This window comes from Mauremys mutica, chromosome 14 (assembly GCF_020497125.1).
Source record: "Mauremys mutica isolate MM-2020 ecotype Southern chromosome 14, ASM2049712v1, whole genome shotgun sequence".
Classification (NCBI taxonomy): domain Eukaryota; kingdom Metazoa; phylum Chordata; order Testudines; family Geoemydidae; genus Mauremys; species Mauremys mutica.
In genome coordinates, this window is record NC_059085.1 from 7,394,167 (window position 1) to 7,413,290 (window position 19,124).

The 19,124-nt window shown below is 58.0% G+C and overlaps 1 protein-coding gene across 1 annotated transcript in view; it reads right to left on the reverse strand.

Moving 5' to 3' along the window:
* The window catches only part of HSD11B2 (hydroxysteroid 11-beta dehydrogenase 2), a 55,028-nt gene that overhangs the window by 4,324 nt on the left and 31,580 nt on the right, over positions 1-19,124 (reverse strand). Inside the window, exons 2-3 of the mRNA XM_044987468.1 lie at positions 2,253-2,465; positions 1,590-1,775 (exon numbers count right to left, since the gene is read on the reverse strand). Of these exons, the coding sequence (XP_044843403.1) occupies positions 1,590-1,775; positions 2,253-2,465 (399 nt within the window). The remainder of the gene's footprint in view (positions 1-1,589; positions 1,776-2,252; positions 2,466-19,124) is intronic.

The window sequence follows — 19,124 nt, forward strand, 5'->3', positions numbered from 1 at the left end:
TTAACAGTCCGGTCGGCAGTGCTGCAGGGTTAGGCAGGCTAGTCCCACCCTGTCCTGACTCCGCGCTGCGCCCAGAAGCAGCCAGCACATCTGGCTCCTAGGCGGGGGCAGAACAGGGCCAATGGGAGCTGCAGGGGTGGTGCCTGCGGATAAGAGCAGCGTGCAGAGCCGCCTGCCGTGCCTCCGCCTAGCCAGACCTGCTGGCTGCTTCCAGGGTGCAGCGCGGAGTCAGGACAGGCAGGAAGCCTGTCTTAGGCCCCCCACTGCACCGCTGACCAGGAGCCGTCCGAGGTAAGCCCTGCCTCAGCCTCCGCCTCCGCCAACCCGGAGCCCCCTCCTACACCCCAAACCCCTCATCCCCGACCCCACCCCAGAGCCAGCACCCCCAGCTGGAGCCCTCACCCCCTCCCGCACCCCTGCCCTAGCCCAGAGCCCCCTCCACCACCCTGAACCCCTCTGCCCCCCCCCAGCCTGGACCCCCTCCTGCACCCCAAACCCCTCAACGCCAGCCCCACCCCAGAGCCAGCACCCTCGGTTAGAGCCCTCACCCCCTCTGCACCCCAACCCCCTGCCCCAGCCCAGTGAAAGTGAGTGAGGGAGGAGGAGAGCGAGCCACTGAGGGAGGGGGAATGTAGTGAGCAGGGGGCGTGGCCTCAGGGCAGGGGCGGGGCTAGGGTGTTCGGTTTTGTGCGATTAGAAAGTTGACAAACCTAGGCCACAGGTGCCAGATAAAACATACATTACTGGGGATCGGGGCAAACTCGGCTTGGTAGCTACTAGCTGAGGCCAGTATGAAAGATACTGGGACCATCAAATCTGCCTCCCAGGCAGCTAGGAGAACGGTGCATGTTTGGTTTGGTTCAGGGCTATTATATGGGATAACTCCTGCTTTTGGCCCGTAGGCTGATAGCCAAATCCCCGGGTGTGAACGGGGGGAAATACATGGCACGTTTCAACTTTTGGGAGAAAAAAATCCAAAATATTTCAATTCCAACGTGCTGCCTCGGTGCCTCATGGGAGTTGTAGTGCGGGCTCCTGTTCTTTATAAGCCAGGCTCCCTGGGTCGGACTACATCTCCCATAACACACCATCCTCTCTTGTGGGTGGGATGGTGGATCGTTAGTCTCATGGCAGACGAAGTCTGGCTGGGGTGCCTGGCCCATAGAGAACAGGGACATGGGCAGAGTTGAAATTCAGCCGGAGCTGTCCTGAGCAGAGCTCTGGTCAATATTTCCAAGCCCAATGGAGTTTTCATAGCATGTTGGCCGGGTGTGTGTGGGGGGAGGAGGGGGCAGCTTTGGGAAATACTCTATGAGAATTTAAGCCCTGGACATCAGGCAACCAAACTACAGCTCCTATGAAGCCTCTGTCTGCCAGAAGCTGGGCGTGGATGACGGGATGGATCATTCGCCAATTGCCTGCTCTGCTCATTCCCTCGGAAGCACCTGGCTTTGGCCACGGTGGGAAGACAGGATACAGGGCTAGCTGGCCCATTGGGCTGACCCAGTCTGGCTGCTCTTATGAGGCACTATGGCCCGGTCCCCACCCAGCCCCATTTCTTCCCCACCGGGTGGGGACCGGGTCTTTACCTGCCGGGCTGCTGACGGTCACAATCCTGCCCCGGGCGGAGCGGAGCAGGGGCAGCAGCGCCTTGGTGAGCTCAAGCGTGCCGAAGAAGTTCACGTCCATGCAGGTGCGGAATTTGCAGAGCGGGGAGAGCTCGGCGTCCGCGATGGTGTCGTCGAAGCCCGCGTTGTTCACCAAACCCCAGAGCCCTGCGGGGAGGGGCCCGGGGAAAGTGAGCACCGGCAGGATGTAGCACGGGACCGGCACGGCCTGACGCGACCCACCGTTCGAATGCCTGGAAAGCCCGCGCCGATCGGGGATGCTTAGGGAGCTCAGTTCTACCCTGAGGCAGGGAGGGGACCCACCATGATCCATGCGTGATCCCCTCCCACCAGAGAGTGCTCCCCAGGTCAGGAGGGGACAGAGGTTCAGAGCCAGCCCTAGATCGTTTCCACGCACCTGCCCGGCTGCAGCTGGAGCCCACGGGTGAGGGGAGAGCTGAGTTGGGGGCACAGCCACTGCCAGGAAGGAGGGGGAGAAACCACCACCAGACTGAGCAGCGTGACCAGAAGGGGCCGGTCTGGGGCCCTGCTCCACAGGCTGAGGTCACCGAGTGGGGTTGCTCGCGACGGGCTGCCCCCGGCGTTCTGCTGCGGATGGGCGCGCCCGGAAGCCAAGGCTCCTACCTGTGCTCGCCGTCTGGGGCTGGACGAGCTGCTGGGCTTTCTGGATATCTTCCGGCTTGGTCAGGTCCATCTGCAGCAGCGTGAGGCCTGGCGAGCAGCGCTGCCGGAGCTCCTGGGCGCCAGCGCTCGCCAGGTCCAGCACGCTCGCAAACACCTTAAAGCCCAGGGAATCCAAGTGGTGCGCGGCCTGCTTTCCAAACCCGGAATCGCACCCTGCAAGAGCCCACAGAAGACTCAGAGAGAGCCAGGGTGCCAAGCGCTGCCCGCTGCCTACAACCCGGCCCGGCTGCAGCCCCCGCATCCTGAGCTCCAGGAAACAGGGCCAGGCACACACACCCCCTCCCCAGCTGGGACGGCGCACGGAAAGGGCAGCCAGGATTATCTGTGTCGGGGAGTTTGGGGGTGGTGCGAAGCCATGGCAGCTAGATCGACACCACATCCTCCTCCTCCACGTAGGGGAACGGTAACTAAGCCACTCCCCACCGGACACAGCCGAGGATCTGGCCCAGAGGGGGACGCATGCAGAGACCCTCTGCTGGAGCAGCACCTGTGCGCCTTGCGGGCAGGGGGCCAGGATCTACTTCATGGGGATTTTGTAGTAACAATAAAATCTCTCATGAGAACCACTCAAAGGGCCTTTGAAAGGCGGGTAAGTCTAGTTTGTAGAGGGGCAGAGGCAGGCCCGGTGACTTGCCAGGTTGTCATAGGGAGCTGGTGATTGAGGGGCAGAGGGTGTCCCTAGCTGTTAAGCAGAATCCCCCATTAATTACAGCAAAGAATGGCACCACACGGTCCAGAGCCAGGCGCCCGACTCCCAGTCTGTTCCTCCAGCCACTGGGCAGCACTGCCTCGAGCGCAGCAGCAGCTCCCAGCTAGCGCCAGCAGTGACTGGGAGCCCGGCGGTGAGACTGGGCAGCCAGTGCGGGGGAGGTATGTTTTTAAACCCACGTACGCCGCACCCCAGAGACCCAACTGCTTTCACGGGTCTCAGACGGGGTGTCTAGATAGAGTTTCTGGTCCCGGGTTAACTTGAGAGAAGTAGCACAACTGGAAATGCTACTCGAGACTTTCCAGATGTGTGGCTAGGAGCGCGCCCGCGGCGTGCGAGTGCTGGTACGTGGGGCTGGCAAAGCATGCCTGCTGCGAATGCAACTACAGTGACAAAGCTGCGCTACATATTGGTATAGTACAACTCCCAGCAAAACAAGCTATCCCCAGAAAAGGGCAGCTTTCCCATCTAGCTCCATTTACACTCTGGGCTTTTGCTGATCAGGACTCAGACCTCTTCGCACCCCAACCAACACAGCTCTTCTGGCAGAAGCCTGCAGTGTAGATTTGGCCTTAATTAAGGACTTAGGGCTAGTCTACACTGGCAACACTAGAGCTAAAGGAAGTGTTGCTGACTTTTATTGCTAGTCTTGTGAGATTTGGCACGTCACAAAGCCCCAGCTTCTGGAGTCAGGTGATTATGTGAGACTCTCTCTTTTTTCCTTTTTTAAATGAGTTTCTAGCCCTCATGGTTGTGTGAAAATGTGACTTGAAAAGCCAGATGATGAATTAAAAGAATCCCAAATGTCCACATTTTTAAACCCTCCTGACTTTGTAGCCAACCCCTGAGTGTTGAGTGCATGGGGCTGGGAGTGCTGAGTGGGGAATGCGGTGCCAGCAGGAGCCAGCCCAGGACAGGGTGCTAGATCTGACAAGCGGTATCATCCGGCTGGCCCCTGAGCCGTCCCACTCTCGGTCGGCCGTCTGAATGATCTAGGGTGTGTTTATCTGGGGCTATTTTTAGATCTGTGCTCTGTGATGGGTTTGGAGATAAATGAGTGTTTTGTTCTTCCTCTGTGAGGTAAAAACAGCAGCTGAGTGACCTAATAAATCCCTGTGCCAAGGTCACGTCCTCATGGGACGGGGCCTCCTCCCCTGCTGCTTGTCTGCTGAGGAGATTGGAGGGGAAGATTAGGGAGGTGGTGGAGCCTGAGCAGGGCTTGGCTGGAGGGCAGCGTGGGAAGGTGCAGGAGGCGGCTGGGGTGCTACTGCAGGCCCTGGGAAAGCTGTGTGCGTTTGGAGCAGATGACGTTCATGTGGTGGCAGGTGCCCTGCTGACAGCCCTGGAGGCGGACGTCCTCGGCTTACCCCCAGACCAGGTACGGCCTGGACAGCAGCATCCGCCATGTGCTGCCTCGCCAGTGTGCCTCAGCCTGCACTGCAGGAGGAGAGAGGCCAGGGTCCAGGGCTCGTTTCTTCCTGAACCTCGTTCTTGAGCCTAAAGCAGGCCCAACCGCTTATGGGGAGGTGAGGGGGACGGGACGGACAGACTGGCACCTGTGCGTGCTGGATTTGGGCGGCCGTGAATGCTCGCACTGGGAAGAAGGCCTCTGCACTGCTGGGTTTGTGCCATGTGCTGTGGGCTGGGCCTTGGTGCACAGGTATTATCACGTAGCGGGTACGATAAGTACATTTTAGACAGTTCCACGTGTCCAGTCCATGCTCGGCATTCTCCATAAGAAACTGTTATGCTGGAGGTTGGGTGGTTCCCAGGAAATGTATCTGATCTGTGGGCAGCAGCAAAGTAGTTTGAAACTGGTGGACTAAATGGGAGAGCAGTTAAATGTCCCTTTGTTTAGTGATAGATGAAACAGTAGAAGCTACTGCCCAAATCACAGGCCAGTGTGGGGAAACTGGAGTAGGAGTTGAGCCATGCAATCTGGGGGGTTTTCCCAGGGGTCTTAATGCAAACACAAGGGGTTTGGTGGAGCTGTATGTGTGTGCTAAACAGAAACAGCAGAAAAGAGGAGAGGGCCCAGAGAAACCCAAGGAGGCTGCAAGAACTTCCTTTTTCACAAATCCAAGCCTCTTTCCAGCAAGCACACTGCCCCAAGAGCTCTCTGTCTCGGCTTTCTCGCAGGGTCGTGCTCTTAGCACTGAACACAGCAGAAGTCAAACAGGACTTTCCACGTTCTTTGTCAATAAACAGGATTGCATCACAGAAACACCTGACTTGATCATCAATGTCTCCTCTTAACACAAACCACCAGCAAGGACCTGAATATTGGCTAACATCTTGGGCTAAAAAGGGGAAGACTAATGCTTGGTGTCCTGTTCAAACTTTAAGGACTTGTCAACACTGGCACTTTACAGCCCTGCAACTTTCTTGCTCGGGGGTGTGAAAAAACACCCCCCTGAGCGCAGCAAGTTACAGCGCTGCAAAGCGCCAGTGTAGACAGTGCCCCGGCACTGGGAGCTGCGCCCCTCGTGGAAGTGGGTTTTTTAGAGCTGTCTCCCAGCACTGCTGCGACTACACAATACACTGGCAGCGCTTTAATGTGGCGACTAGCCCCAAGCTCCCATCCACCACCACCCACTTAAACACGTGCTTCCCTATAGGCGTTCGGGGCCTAATGAAGTCAGTGGGATGCCTCAGGTGCTTCAGCAAGTGCTGCAGTGGCTCAGGGCCAGAATTCACACACAACTCACAAGCTGCAGTAACAGCGTTAAAGACTGTATCAGAACAACGCAAACACACAGGAGTCACCTGCCCCGGTTCAGCCACTGCCCCGCCCGGCCCGGCCTTCTCGCTGGGCGGTAGCAGCAAAGGCGCCTTGTGAGGACAAATTCAAGCCACACCTTTCTCAGGGCTCTCTGTGTTCTGACAGGGCGGGTGCAATCTCAGGCCAGCAATTCTCTGGCCACGTGGCATCTGTGAGGTTTAAACTCTCCCATCTAGCAATGCAAAAGCAAACCGGGCAGCCCTTCCCGCTTGCCCCCTCCCTGGGAAGTGGCAGCGCAGTCCAGACGGTGGCATTCACGCAGCAGCCTCCTGCCTCCAGGGCCTGAGGGGCTGTTACTAAGAGTGTAGAAGCCGTGCACAGCACAGCCACACTACAGTCACCAAAGGCAATTTTCAGTCCTCCTACCCAATCAAACCAGCTGGCAGCAGCCCCGGGGAGGGCTATTCCCCTGCCACACTCCAGCGTCCCAGCTGGGGCTGAAGCTGGTCAGGAAACGCTCCCTTCCCTTCGATCGGCCCAAGAGTGTCTTGGATCCCTCTCGGAAATCAGACTTCCTGGAAAAACTCCTCCTCGGGCAGAGCCCAGGCCTGGCCAATGTCTAGCTGGCCGGTGACAGTTCGCATGGAAGCACTCAAGCACCATTAACTCTAGCCCCGGCTAGTGCTCCAGCTAGAGTAAGCCTTTAGCGCCCTTTCAGCAGGCTGCGTCTCCGAAGCGGGATGCAAACACGAGCGAGAACTGCTGGAATCTCCGTCATCTTCACTTTGATTTTAAACCCACCAGGCTGCTGCAGAGACCGTCAATAAAGTCACTATTTATGTAGGGCCTTCAGTGCTTTGCCAGCCAGGCAGCAGTGGAGGGAGGAGAGGTTGCCTCAGGCGCCCCCACTCCCTGCTGCATGCACCAGGATTCGCTCTTCTGGGGCCAAGATGCAGCACCTCCCGCTGGCAGCCGGCAGCGGGTTGGCAGGGCAGACAGGTGGGTGCTGCGGCCCCCGGGGGTGCACAGGGACAGATGGCGGCCCGGGCTGAGGGGCTTGTCCTTTGAACAAGGACCCACCCTTTGCTAAGCATGAGTCAGGAACCTTTATTTTCTGGCTTTTCATATCAAGGATGGCGGACGACTAACGTGGGGCTCCGCTAGGCCCCTCGGCCCCCTCCATCCCCACTGCCCCTTAGCAAAGGCTCTGACAGCGCCCTCCCGGACAGGGCACCCTGCCTGTAGGACAATGCAAACCGCAGCACTGCTGGGAATTGACAGACATTATGGGAAGCCCCCGGGGACAGAACGGCTCAGTCTGCAATGGCGAACACCTGGCTGGCCTGGGCCGTTCTGGGCCCTCAACGCACTCCTCTGCCAGGCAGAGCAGGCCATGGGGGGAACCTTCCCTTGGGATTTATAACAGGAGCAGAGCCCTGACTTGCCCTGGTGTGAAAACCCACAGGGGGGAGCCCCGCTGTGCCTCCAAGCTGTCCTGTGGGAAGGAGGGGACGCCGGGCGAGATGCCCAAGAACAGCAGGAAAGCCTAGCACCACAGCCCAGCCCTGCCTGCTTCAGCCACACGCCCCCTCCTCACAGCACGGGGGAAAGCAAAGCCCCCAGCCCCACCTGAGCACCGTCTAAGGCTGCCCAGTGCCAGGCAGGGCAACGGCTCTGTGCTCCGGGGCCCTGTGCAGAGGGAGCTGTGGGGTAGCAGTGGGGGTCAGTTAGGGGTATGACGCTGGAGCCGGGCCCAGGCCCCGCTGGCCAGCCACACGGCTGATTCTGCGGAGCCAGGGATAGTCTTGTGTCCCAGCCAGCGTCCATCTCAGGCTGTCACGCAGGGGCCAGCATCTGAGGGAGCTGCCAGGGATCAGGGTGTGTGTGTGTGTGTGTGGGGAGAGAGAGAGAGAGAGAGAGAGAGTGTGAGTGAGTGTGTGTGTTTCTAACTCTCTTCCCCACGTGGGTATGACCCGGTGTTACCGACCAGCACAGCCTCCTGGGGCAGCTTTGAGCTGCAGCGTGGCTCTGCTCGCTGGACGCCCAGCCTGGCACAGGCGGCAGGCCCAGAGACCTGCTCACACTCACGCAGCTCAAACCAGCCTGGCCCGGCAGAGGGGCGACCCCGCAGGGCGCTGGGAGGGGCCTGGCTGGAGCAGGGCTGAGCCGAGGCCCCGGCGGGGGCCGGTGCGTGGCAGGCAGCAGCAAGGGGCTAGCGGAGCCTAGCACGTGGCAGCACTGGGGAAGATTACAGCAGTGCAGAGCCGCGATCCCGTGGGGCCGATTAGAGCTCTATGCACCTGCAGGTATCATGTCCCGGGGAGGAGAGAAAGGAATGAAAACAAACAATCCCACCGAGGTACAGTTTGTTCTCAGTGCTGATGGCAGGGCTGATAGCTCCTGGCGGGAGGCTGTGCGCCGCTGGCTGGCAACATTAACCATTAACAGGAGCAGGGCCTGGCAAAGGAACACAGCTCTTGTTATGCAGGCTGCACGCTCCCACGCACACACACACCCCTGCCCCCGCCTCATCCCGGCCCTGCACGCCAAAGGTGTACACGGCGCACACACCCACTCACGGACTTGTGCAAATATCAGCCCCTCACCCAGACAGCCCCCACACCCTACTGTCACACTGGCCCTGGGGTACTCTCTCCTCTGCTCCCTATCCACACATGGAGGAGTATGCACCAACCCACGGGTACCACCTGCTCTCACCCCCTGCTGGGTACGTACCCCCACGCAGCCCATCCACTCAGTCAGCCCGTGGGGAACACGCCCCCTGCTCAGTACTCAACCCACCCGGCCCTCCCCACCCCGCTCCCATGCATTCCAGAGGACACAGAACACATGTCCAGTGAGCCCCCACTCAGCTCCCTGCCCGTTAACCAGCACCGCTCGCTCCCTGCCCAGGATGGCCAGGGCAGGAGGCAGGGTTAAGAAGGGAGCCTGTTGTCCACAGGTGCCCTGCCTCAGTCGCTGCAGCAGCTGAAAGCATGCAGTGAACAGGGCAGCAAGTACCTCAAGGAAACAGATCCCTTCTGGCTCAGGCCCCACGAGTGCTGGGTTCTGCCAGAGGTTCCCTGTGTGATGTCGCCACTGGGTTGCCAACCAGAGACGTCTGGGGCCTGATTTTCAGAAGTGCCAAGTGCTGCATGTGAGCTCCCAGCCCTATAGGCACCCAAAACTGGTGGCACACTTGAAGCGTGTGCCTGTCTCTGTAAAGCAGAGAGGGATTATTCCATTTGACAGACGGGGAACGGAGGCCGAATGTTGGGAAGGTATGAGGGATTCAGCTACTACAGCAACGAGTGCATTTGAGAACCACCCCTCCCGGAAATAAGATACTCCATCATTAGTGCAGGGTTGGGGTGCGGGGCATGAAATAAGGCACAGGGCCATGCTCCAACTGACCCCGGGAGGGAGGAATACCGAACAGGGGCCTCATTCAGTGAGCACCAGCGACCTTGCTCCCAGACTGTAAAAACGCCAGCCCGTGAGCAGGGACACAGGTTGTGTCCAAATGCAAGTGCCCAGGGGAGCTGAAGGAAGGATGCACGGGTGGGGGCACTCCCTGGTAATTGCATTGTGCCCCTTTAACCAGCAAGAGCCCCCTCCGGGCACTCCCTGTGTTTGATGTTCACTGCCCGACCCGAGCAGTGGAACTGGGCCTTGCATGGTGTAGGTCATTCAGAACCACGGTGATTCGGACTCCACTGTGCCTGGGTCGCTCCTTCTTCCTAGATGTGTTGTGTGAAGAGCACAAGACAAATCTGGCAATCTTTAGCATAACTACACTGGGCAGGGGTGTGCCCCCGCCCCCCCTCCCCGAGTTATACCAGAAACCCCCCCGGGGAGAAGGCAACAGAACAGTGCTTCTGTCAGCACAGCTTCCTCCGTTCAGGGAGGTGTGTTACTCTGCCTGGCGCCCGGGGTGCGTCGTGGCGGTTTTATAATGCAGTGGGGCTGTAGCCATGTTGGCCCAGGATACTAGAAAGACAAGCTGGGTGAGGTAGGATCTTGCCCAGACCTAAAGAAGAGCTCTGCGTAGGCTCGAAAGTTGGTCCAATAAAAAGATATTACCTCACCCACCGGGCCTCGGTGACGTTTTCAGTCAGGCCTGCAATTTTTCTCTTGCATGCAAAATGGCATCGGCCCTGTGGTGTGCTGTGGCAGGTACGGTGCACGGGTGGTTATGGTGTACAGAGGATGCCATTTTGTTCTACAAAATGGCGTCCTCCATGCGTGTCCAGGGGCTGCAGGAACAGGGCCGGTGTAACCACTACGTGAACTAGGTGTCCACCTAGGGCACCAAGATTTGGGGGCACCAAAAAGCAATGTCCGGCGTCACAGGAGTCAGCTGAGCGGGGAGCGAGGTCTCCATGACAAACCCGCCCCCGCAGCGAGGGGCGCCGCGCAGGACGGTCAGCGGGAGCCTGCGGAGGAGCAAGGAGGAGACAGCCGGCCAGACACGGCAACCAGCGCGGCCGAGGGATGGAGCCGTTGGGGGAGGCAGGACGCGGTCCTGAGCTCAGGTGAGCTTCGTCCTCCAACGCACCGCGCCTGGGGCCGGTCATAGCCACCTCCTTGGGCGAGGGAAAGTGAAACTAAACCCAATAGTGCGACAGAGGGGAAAGGGCTGGGGCAGGTGCCGCTTCCAAACACCAACCCCCCTCGCCCCCCCGGTGGCACTGTGCCAATGCAGGGAGCCGGCCCTGATCCCCAGGGAGAGCCCGGCTCTGCCCTCCTGCCCGTGGGTCGCCCCTGGAGGGTGAAGTACTCAGAGCCTGGGAACGGTTAGAGACCCTGCGAGCTGGGGGCATTCTCAGCCTCCTCCTTGCTCATGGGGGCCGTTGGGATCATCTCCTCTGACCCCCTTGTGTTAATTCTAATGCCCAATGCCACATGGTGCAGGATTCGTTTCTGAAAGTTTATAATAAGCGATGCTCACGGGGGAGCACAAGGTGGAAGTTTCGCCTAGGGGCGCAAAATATCCTTGCAGCGGCCCCGAGTCCTGCACCGATGGCACGCCGCTGCTGTCAGCGTTCTCTGCCTCCTCCCTAGGGGGCCATGCTGGGCCCACATCGGCTCTGGCCTCGGGACGTGGCCTTACTGTCCTTTATTCGGAGCTGTTTGTACTCAGTGTTTGCTTTCTCCAGTCTCCTTGCATGTTCCCAGGATTTTCATAAGTCATGGCCAGTGGCCCAAGCGCTGTTCCCTGACCCCTCCTGGATGCACCTGCCCTGTGTACTCTGCATCTATTCAACTTTCAGTCAAGGCCTCGGATAAGTTTTAAGGTTAGTTTCTGAACGCTGAGACGCGTGGGCATGACCCCCGTGAGAACCAGGGGTTTCACACCGTGGGGAATACAAACTCCTCCATACAGCCAGTGTTTCAAAGTGGCAGTGAGCTGGCCCTGACTCTTCCATCGCAACCCAGAAACTCCACAAAGGTGGGGATGGAACGTCTAATGTTTGCAAATGGACTGTTTCCCAGAAAGCCAGCTTGTGACTCCTGGCAACCCACCGTGCCAGCACAGCCGGCCACCCTTACGGTGTTTGCCAAGAGGTTACGGGGGTTTCGAATGGCACCCTGCTCTTAGAGTAGCCAAGTGCTCTTTAACAACTTCAGTTTTGCCAAGCACCTCCCATCTCCCCTCTGGGAAGGGCTTTTCCTAGCTACCAGTATGGCCCCAACCCAGGCCCTGCTGGCCCCATTCTCCCCAACCATCTGCCTTTTCCAAGCCTCTCCATTATGGAGATACCAATGAACCAAAATGGAGGAGATTAAGCCACACCGGACGGGGAAGCCACACACTGATCTTCCTAAATTCTCTTAAATCCCTTGAGGCACCTTTGGGTATTTAAAAATTCCCCAAATACGCTCAGCCCTGAGACCAGCCCGGGGAATTTGCACCTGAAACAGGTTCTAGAAGAGCAAGAGGAGAGGTCAGAATCCACATGCGTTATCCGCTGCCACGACCTTGACTAGGGCAGGTCTCAGGGAGCTCCACATTCCGGGTGAATCATGCATTTACTGCAGAGGTTAGATATGATCCGGGTTGTGTCACAGGTCAGGGCACCTGCCCCTCTGTCTCCCCTTCAGCGGTCCAGACAGGGCACCGACTCTCAGGTTTCTGGCTTCCCTGACCCTCACCCCCCTTGGGTGAAGACCTGTCTCCCTCCCCTCTGGCCTGGCTGAACAGCTCCTTGCCTTCACTAGGTTACTCCCAGCAGAGTCTGCTTAACCAGTCCTGCTTGCTGTCTCTTTCACGACTGAGAAGAGTGCGATCACTCACGGTTATAAGTCACCACAGTTTTTCCTGTGCAAGCTTATTTCATTCTTCAGGTAAAAGTACTACTGAGAAAACACTAAAAGCACCTACATGCATGAAAGCTTCCCAGAGATCCCTGACCTGGATTCTGGCTGGAGCAGGCCAAGACTCCACCCAAGGGTTTTCCTTGTGGGCTCAAAGTTTATCACAGCTTCAGCTCAGAACAAGCACTCTCAGGAATGGTTTAATCCACCTTTTATAGAGGTTGGGGTCATTGTCTGGAGTTTTCAGGAGCAGGTGATGAGTCGACAACGGGACTCTCTCCCAGGGTATCGCTGCAAAAGGATGGCTTGGAAGTAGGTCATTTGCATCCCCCCCTCCCACTCATCCAAGTTCCCCCCACCGAAGCACCAGATGCATCAGCCCTGGAGGGCTCCCTACAAATCCCATTCGGGGCGAGAGGGAGCCAAAGGGTTAAGGGCATCAGGCTCTGGGCAGAATTGTGTAAACGTTGGGTGGGACCAGTCTGAGGGACATCTGGAGAACCAGCTGCCATCAGCCTGATGGGTCTTCCTGGCCTAGCCTTGGAGCAGAGAACTAGGAAGCGTTAACCTCAATCAGGCAGCAGCAAATGCAAATAAATGACGCCAAGCCAAGCCAAGCCAATGGAGCCCTCCCTTCTCTGTCGATCTCCGAGATAAGCGCCATCTGTGGCTAGAGTAAACTGGATTTCAGTCCCGTGCTCCATTGACTTTAGTGCCACCTCATAAACCTAGGAAGAAATTGGACAAACACCTGCCAGATACAGGGCCATGAATATGGATGAGAAGTTACATACTGAGCAGGAACCAACTACTGATGGTAACCCTGCGCCACCCCCAGTGCCAGCTGCATCTCCTGGGCCCTCACAGGCACTGGTATGGGACCCTCCCAAGAGCTGCTTCTCCATCTGCACGGGGGGGTGGATCTAGGATCAACCCCGCCACGCACACTAGTACCAAGCGGGGAGTCGCCCCATGGCACTTGGCAGCATCCCAGGGAGACATAGACAGGGGTTGTAGGCAGAGATCCAGGGCTAAAAAGCGTCAAGTCTTCCACCCGGGGTGAGGACACCCGCAGCACGGCCTGGGAAGCAAAGCCAGAGAAGGCGGGAGCAGCCAGCGTTGATCTCAGGGGCACTCTGCGGAGACAGGAGCAGGGATGCAATGGGTCTGCAGTGACCCAGGCCCCCCCAGACAGGGGAGCAGGGACAAGGATGAGAGAACGAGACACGCTTGAGGGAGTGAGATGCGCCGTCTAGACGAGGGGGAACTCATCAAGGGAACAGAGCAGTTCCAGAACGCTGAAACGCTGGTGACACAAGAGGTCAGGGCTCCCTAGGGTGACCAGATGTCCCGATTTTATAGGGACAGTCCCAATTTTTGAGTCTCTCTTATATAGGCGCCTATTACCCCCCCACCCCATCCCAATTTTTCACACTTGGTGTCTGGTCACCCTAGGTCTCTCCCCCAAAATGCCAGAATTTAGCCGCTCCCAGGCTGGGAAGATGGGAGGACAAGAGGGCCTGACCTCAGGAACCTAGAGAAGTGTTTCTCAACCTTTTGGATACCAGGGGCTGTCTTGCTGCCTTTCTCCACTGTGTCAGGGAGATCTCAGGGACCAGCGCTGGTCCACTGACCGGTCATAGAGAAACACTGAGCTCCAGCACCTGGGAAGGGAGTGGCCGAGTGCAGGGCCCTGGCCACCTGCCCTCCAGGGGCTCTCTAGTCTCTCCATCCCCTTTGCCCTGCGTGAGCTGCGGTTACTAGGGAGCCTGCGTGAGGAACAGGCCTGGCTGCCAGAAGCCGGCAGAGATAAGGTGCATTATGTGGTTCCCACAGGCAGGAGAAAAGGGCAATAAAGATAAGATTTAAAAATGAAAGCGCACTCGGCCGTGTCCCCAGGGCTCCTGCCTGGCTTTTATTGGCCATTAGCCCTCTCGGTGCCTGACATCCTGCCTGCTCGCTCCCAGCGTTCCTAATGCAGTTAGACGCCAGCACCTCGCCCCCGGCCCATCTGGACCTGCCAGCCGAGCTGCTTGCGGGAGAGTAACTTAATTTCATAAGCCAAGAAAAAGTCATTTGTCTCCCCAGGCCAACGCATGGCACGATGGGCTCCAGCCTGCGCATCGATCTGCAGCCTGCGCAGGACGGCCCCCCTGCTGCTGGTCACTACTCACAGGAGAGGAGCATTTGCCGACCAAGAGTCAGCCCCTCGGCTCCCAGGAGGGCCAGTAACTTGTAGCGGCAAGAGTTACGCACTCACACTGAGGGGCAGCCTAGAGCGACACCCGGTCCACGCATCCCCCTGGCAAATCATATCTAGGTGGCCAACGCTCCATGTAAAGTCTGCAAGAAACACCAGAGTCTGAAACCCCATGGGATGGGGGCCTCCACACCCCTGGTTTCCTTTGTAACAGTCATCCCCGTGAAGGCAGAGCCTGCTCTTCTCTGGGTCCTGGGGTCTGCTGCGCCTGTCTCCAACAGCAGTAGCTAGTGGCAGTCCCTGAATCTCATGCTTAGGAGTTCAGGTGACACCAGCGTCACACAGGAAAACCCAGATAGGGTAAGGAGGACAGAAGATGCCCATGGACGTGGGTGGACACATGGTCAGCAGTTATCTGAGGGCACTGATGTTTTTACCAGAAAGACACCCAGGGAAGAGACAGAAACTGCTGCCTTGTGCCCAGGTAGAAGAGCAGGGCTAGAGAGACCGTCAAAGTCCTGGTCAAATCCTCCAAGAGATTCTTAGATTCCCAGGTCAGAAGGGGCCTGACCTCCCATCTAGCACAAGCCAGAGAACACAGAGGAGCTGCTGCTAGGCATCCCCATGAAAACAAAGCCGCTCGCACCCAAACAGCCTCCCAAGGATTAAATCCTCCAAGCAACCCATTCCTCCACCCATTCCTTCATGGCTTGTTTCGTAGTCACCCGACACACATCCAGCCTTCCTGGGGAGAGACAGAAAGGAGCCCTACAGGCATTTCCCGACCTAGGGCATTGGGACAGCCAGCCTGCCCCGCGTCAGGCACAGGGGTCTCCCTGAATCTCCCCCCTAGGCACAAAGTGCTCCTTTCCCGGGATTTACCAGCACTCATCCCAGGCAGACGCTTCTCCAAGCACTTACATTAAACACAGTCACAGGAGACGCTGTCAGACAATGCCAGACCTGAGCTCCAGCACGACTCTACAGCCGCCGTCGGCAGCGGCAGCCCTTGAGAGGCCGAAGCCCATTAGGGCTCTCCCTGCCCTACCTTCCCACGCAACGCTCCAGCTCGGTCCTGCACAGGACGTGTGCACAGTCACCCTCCCCAACACACCCTGGAGACAGGCCATTAACGCCAACGGGGCAGCAGCGCCTAGGGTGCTCCCTTCGTGCCCTTCTTTGGGCCGGAGCTGATCAGCACCATCCTTTGCAGCAGCATCAGGCAAACCAGGCGGGGAAGGGGACATGGGGGTGGAGGGTGGGGGGTGGTGCCAACAGCAATTTCCATTTTGGCTCCCTTGCAGTTTTTGATTTCACCAGTAAGTGGCATTGGCCATTTGTCTCTGCTGCAGAAGAAAGACTTGTAGTAGCAAGCGGCCTGAACGCAGGAGCTTTGGGCTTGTCGTATATTCCTTGCATGGAACTGGCACCGCCAGTCCTAGCAGGGAACCCACCATTAGCCTTTGCCACAAGGAAAGCTGACTCCATTCCTACTCTTAGCTGCTTACTCCATTTCTTACCCACGACAATATTTTGGCTCCCACCCCTCGATTACTTTCCTTACCAGTATCTTGACTTTGCCAAAAACCAGTCCAAATAAACATCCATAAATCTCCTTCGTCCACTCTTCCGTTGACAGGCTCAGTCCATTCTAGGAGATTAGCGAGGCATGATTCTCCGTTGCAGAACTTGTGCCGATTCTTCCCCATTGGCTCATGCTCACCTAAGTGTTCTTGGGTTTGAATTACTATTTCATCCAGTTTGCCAGGTACTGACGCAAGGCGCCAGGTCTGTAATGCCCTGGATCGCCAGTGCCTTGCTCAAAAGAATAGCTACGGCATTTGCTGCCCTTGAGTTCTTGGGTACAGGAGCAGATTTTAAATCTGTCCCATTGTCCTAGGGGTTATTCGCCCATGCCCCGAGACTGTAGAAGGCAAAGGCCTTAGTTACAGCCCTGGGTTGTTTAACAGTGAGTTTGAGCCGAACTCCTGTCCGTCCCCCAGACAAAGAGCTTTCTTAGTTCACATATTTAATCACTATTAAGCACTTCTGGACACAGCCTTCGCCTCCTCCTGCTCACGCCACCGGGTCAAAGGTTACGAGAGCAACGTGACCTGCTGCCAGTCTAGTCACCAGTAAGAATCTATCCCTGCCCTCTGGCTGGGGCGCCTGCAGAACAAACCACCCGACCAGGGCCAGAGTGGTCCGAGTTACCTGGGTTTCGCACAGAGACGAAGGAAAAGAGCCGGGGAGGGCCCATAGCAGGGGAATTAGACCAGAAGCTCAGTCCCACTGGGGGAAGAGGACCCGCCTGCCTCGAACGTCTGGGCTGGCAGCTCACACGAGCCGCTGCCCAGGATGGGGATGCTGCGGGAACACCTCTCCTTGGGCTGTGCAGAGGCAGCCGGTCAGGGAGTCGTCGTCCCAGGGCAGGCTGGGACGTGGTCCAAGCAGCGGAGAAAGGGGGCTAGTTTGGCTGAACCAGGTCTCCTCATCCTCCAGCTCATGGCCTTGAAAACCATCAGGAGCCCATGGTCCCGGAGCCTGCAGAGCACGATGCACCCCTCCGTGCGTCCCGCCTGGTCGCCCCGGCTGCCTCCCCTCCCTGCCCGCGCCCTCAGCGACACCAGAGCCGGGTCGGAATACGTGTATTTCACACACAGCGGTACAGCAAGACAATCCAGGGGCACGACAGCGACGCGGGGACAAACGAAGGAGATCGGGGGCGGCGGAGCAGCAGCCAGGCCTGGTCAATAGGCTGCTGACAGCATCACGGCCACTTCACCTTCCACGGCGCCCCTGCTGCCGGGCCCTGCTTAAGAGGCGTTTCCACTGGCATTCAAGCCACCAGGACACCACGTGCTTTTCCTTCCGGTTCGAGATTGCCAGCCCACCTGCGCGCCAAGAGACAGCACCGCTCAAGCGTCTGCCTCGCCCAGCCGCCAACCGCCCTGAGAAAGCTACTGAGCTGCTCACTGCCTAACTCCCCGGGGGGCCGCCTGGCCCAGGGCTCGCTAGGGATGGGGTGAGGAGCGCTCCAGGGGGAGTCCAAATGTCTCCCAGGCGGTTTCCTAGGGGTCTGGTGACGGCATTCGGCCTCCCTGCAGTCCAGGGCCAAACCTTACAGCTGCCTGAACGGTGGCTTGAGACAGTGTCTCCTCTCAGGCCGGGCTGTCAATTGGTGCTTATGGCTCCTGGCTGCGGTGCCTGCCCAAGGCCGGAGGGAGCCCCGTGATCTGGGGACAGGGGCCTCCCCAGTCCCAGGCTGGGGGAACACCAGATCCAAGCTCTTTCTGGCTGCCTGTTGCAGTGGTTCCCTCCAATCAGTCTGCAAAGATCCCACAAGGTGAAACTCCTCCACTCTCCCGCACCCCAGCCCATCCCAGCCACGAGGGGACACAGACTTGTGCTCAGGGCACGGGCAGCCTGGCCTCTGCAGTCCCTGGTCACACATCACTTGCACAGGGAAAGGTTGCACAGATGCTCACTCTTGATTCTCCGCCACTGACTACCGGGGGTAGTTAGAAGAGCAAATCGAGTCCCAGCCAAGCCCAGCAGCAGCATCCGAGCGCGTGGGGGCAGCGTAGGCCCCAGAAGGACATAGAACAGGATAGATTCCCAACGCCCCTTCAGAGCTAGCAACCTAAGCACTAGAATTGCCTCTCGGCTTCATTTACCAAAATCTTTCCCTTTGGAAATACGAGTCTTTAATTACCCAATCACAGCTACTTGCCTCATTCAGCGCAGGCCACCTTCCTTCGAGGGGTCACGGCACAGACAGAGGGATATGTGTGAGTGTGAGTGTGAGAGAGAGTTCCCAAGCCTCGTCCAATACGCACAAGAGATTCAGCCGTGCCGCCAGCAGGCTTGGCTGGCCGGACCTGCCCGACTACGCGGAACACAGAGCTCTTCCTGGCCTCCCCTCGCCCCTTCGGGACTACCCTTCAAGAGGGGCAGGAGGACACGCAGCTCCGAGTGAGCTTTGGCATGCGGAAGAAGATCAGAGACCTTTGCTCAAGTACTTGAAACACCACGACGACGCAGCTCTTAAGAGTGTGTGGTTGTGACTGCTGGATTCTCCCTGGAGAGTGGGCTCAGCGTAAGGAGGGCTCTCCAGGAGGCAGATTTGCATTTAACACCTTCATTCAAAGACCAGGACGAAGGTTCCTTCAGGAGAACAGAGCGAGGGTTCTTTGACAGTGACCAATAGGGTTTTCGTGACAGTCGGTAACTCCGAGAAAAACAGAGACAGCAACACGGAAGATTAAGAGAGACTTCCAGAATCGCGGTCCTACAGAGTGAGGGGCATATGAACCCGCAGTGCTCATGCATTCCCTGGGATACGCCATCCACATGGAGAAACCAGACAAAGCCCAAAGCCGCAAGTGCTCCGCAGGTCTGGCTGTGCACACCCAGGCACGGGGTGGAGTCTACAGGATGTGCCTTGGCCGACACCGGGAATTGACCTGGGGCCCTCCAGTGCTAAAAGCAGCAGTAACAGCGTGAGCTAGAGAGGCAAGACTGCTGCTGGGGGCTGTAACAACTCATCCTCTGGGGATCAGCACAGACGGGCACTACAACGCTCCCCAGCGGGCTACCTGGCTGTCACGGAGCGTGGGGGAGACAAGGCCCTGCACCCCCAGCTTCCTGCGATTCACCAGGACTCTCAGCCAGCCAGTAAAACAGAAGGTTTATTTAGATGACAGGAACACAGTCCAAGACAGGTCTTGCCAGTACAGACAACAAGACCCCCTTTAGTTAGGTCCATCTGGGGGCCCCAGGGAGGCCACAGCCCTGTTGGTCGGGGCACCCCTCTATTTCCCAGCCAGCTCCAAACTGAAACTCCCTTCAGCCCCCTCCTTT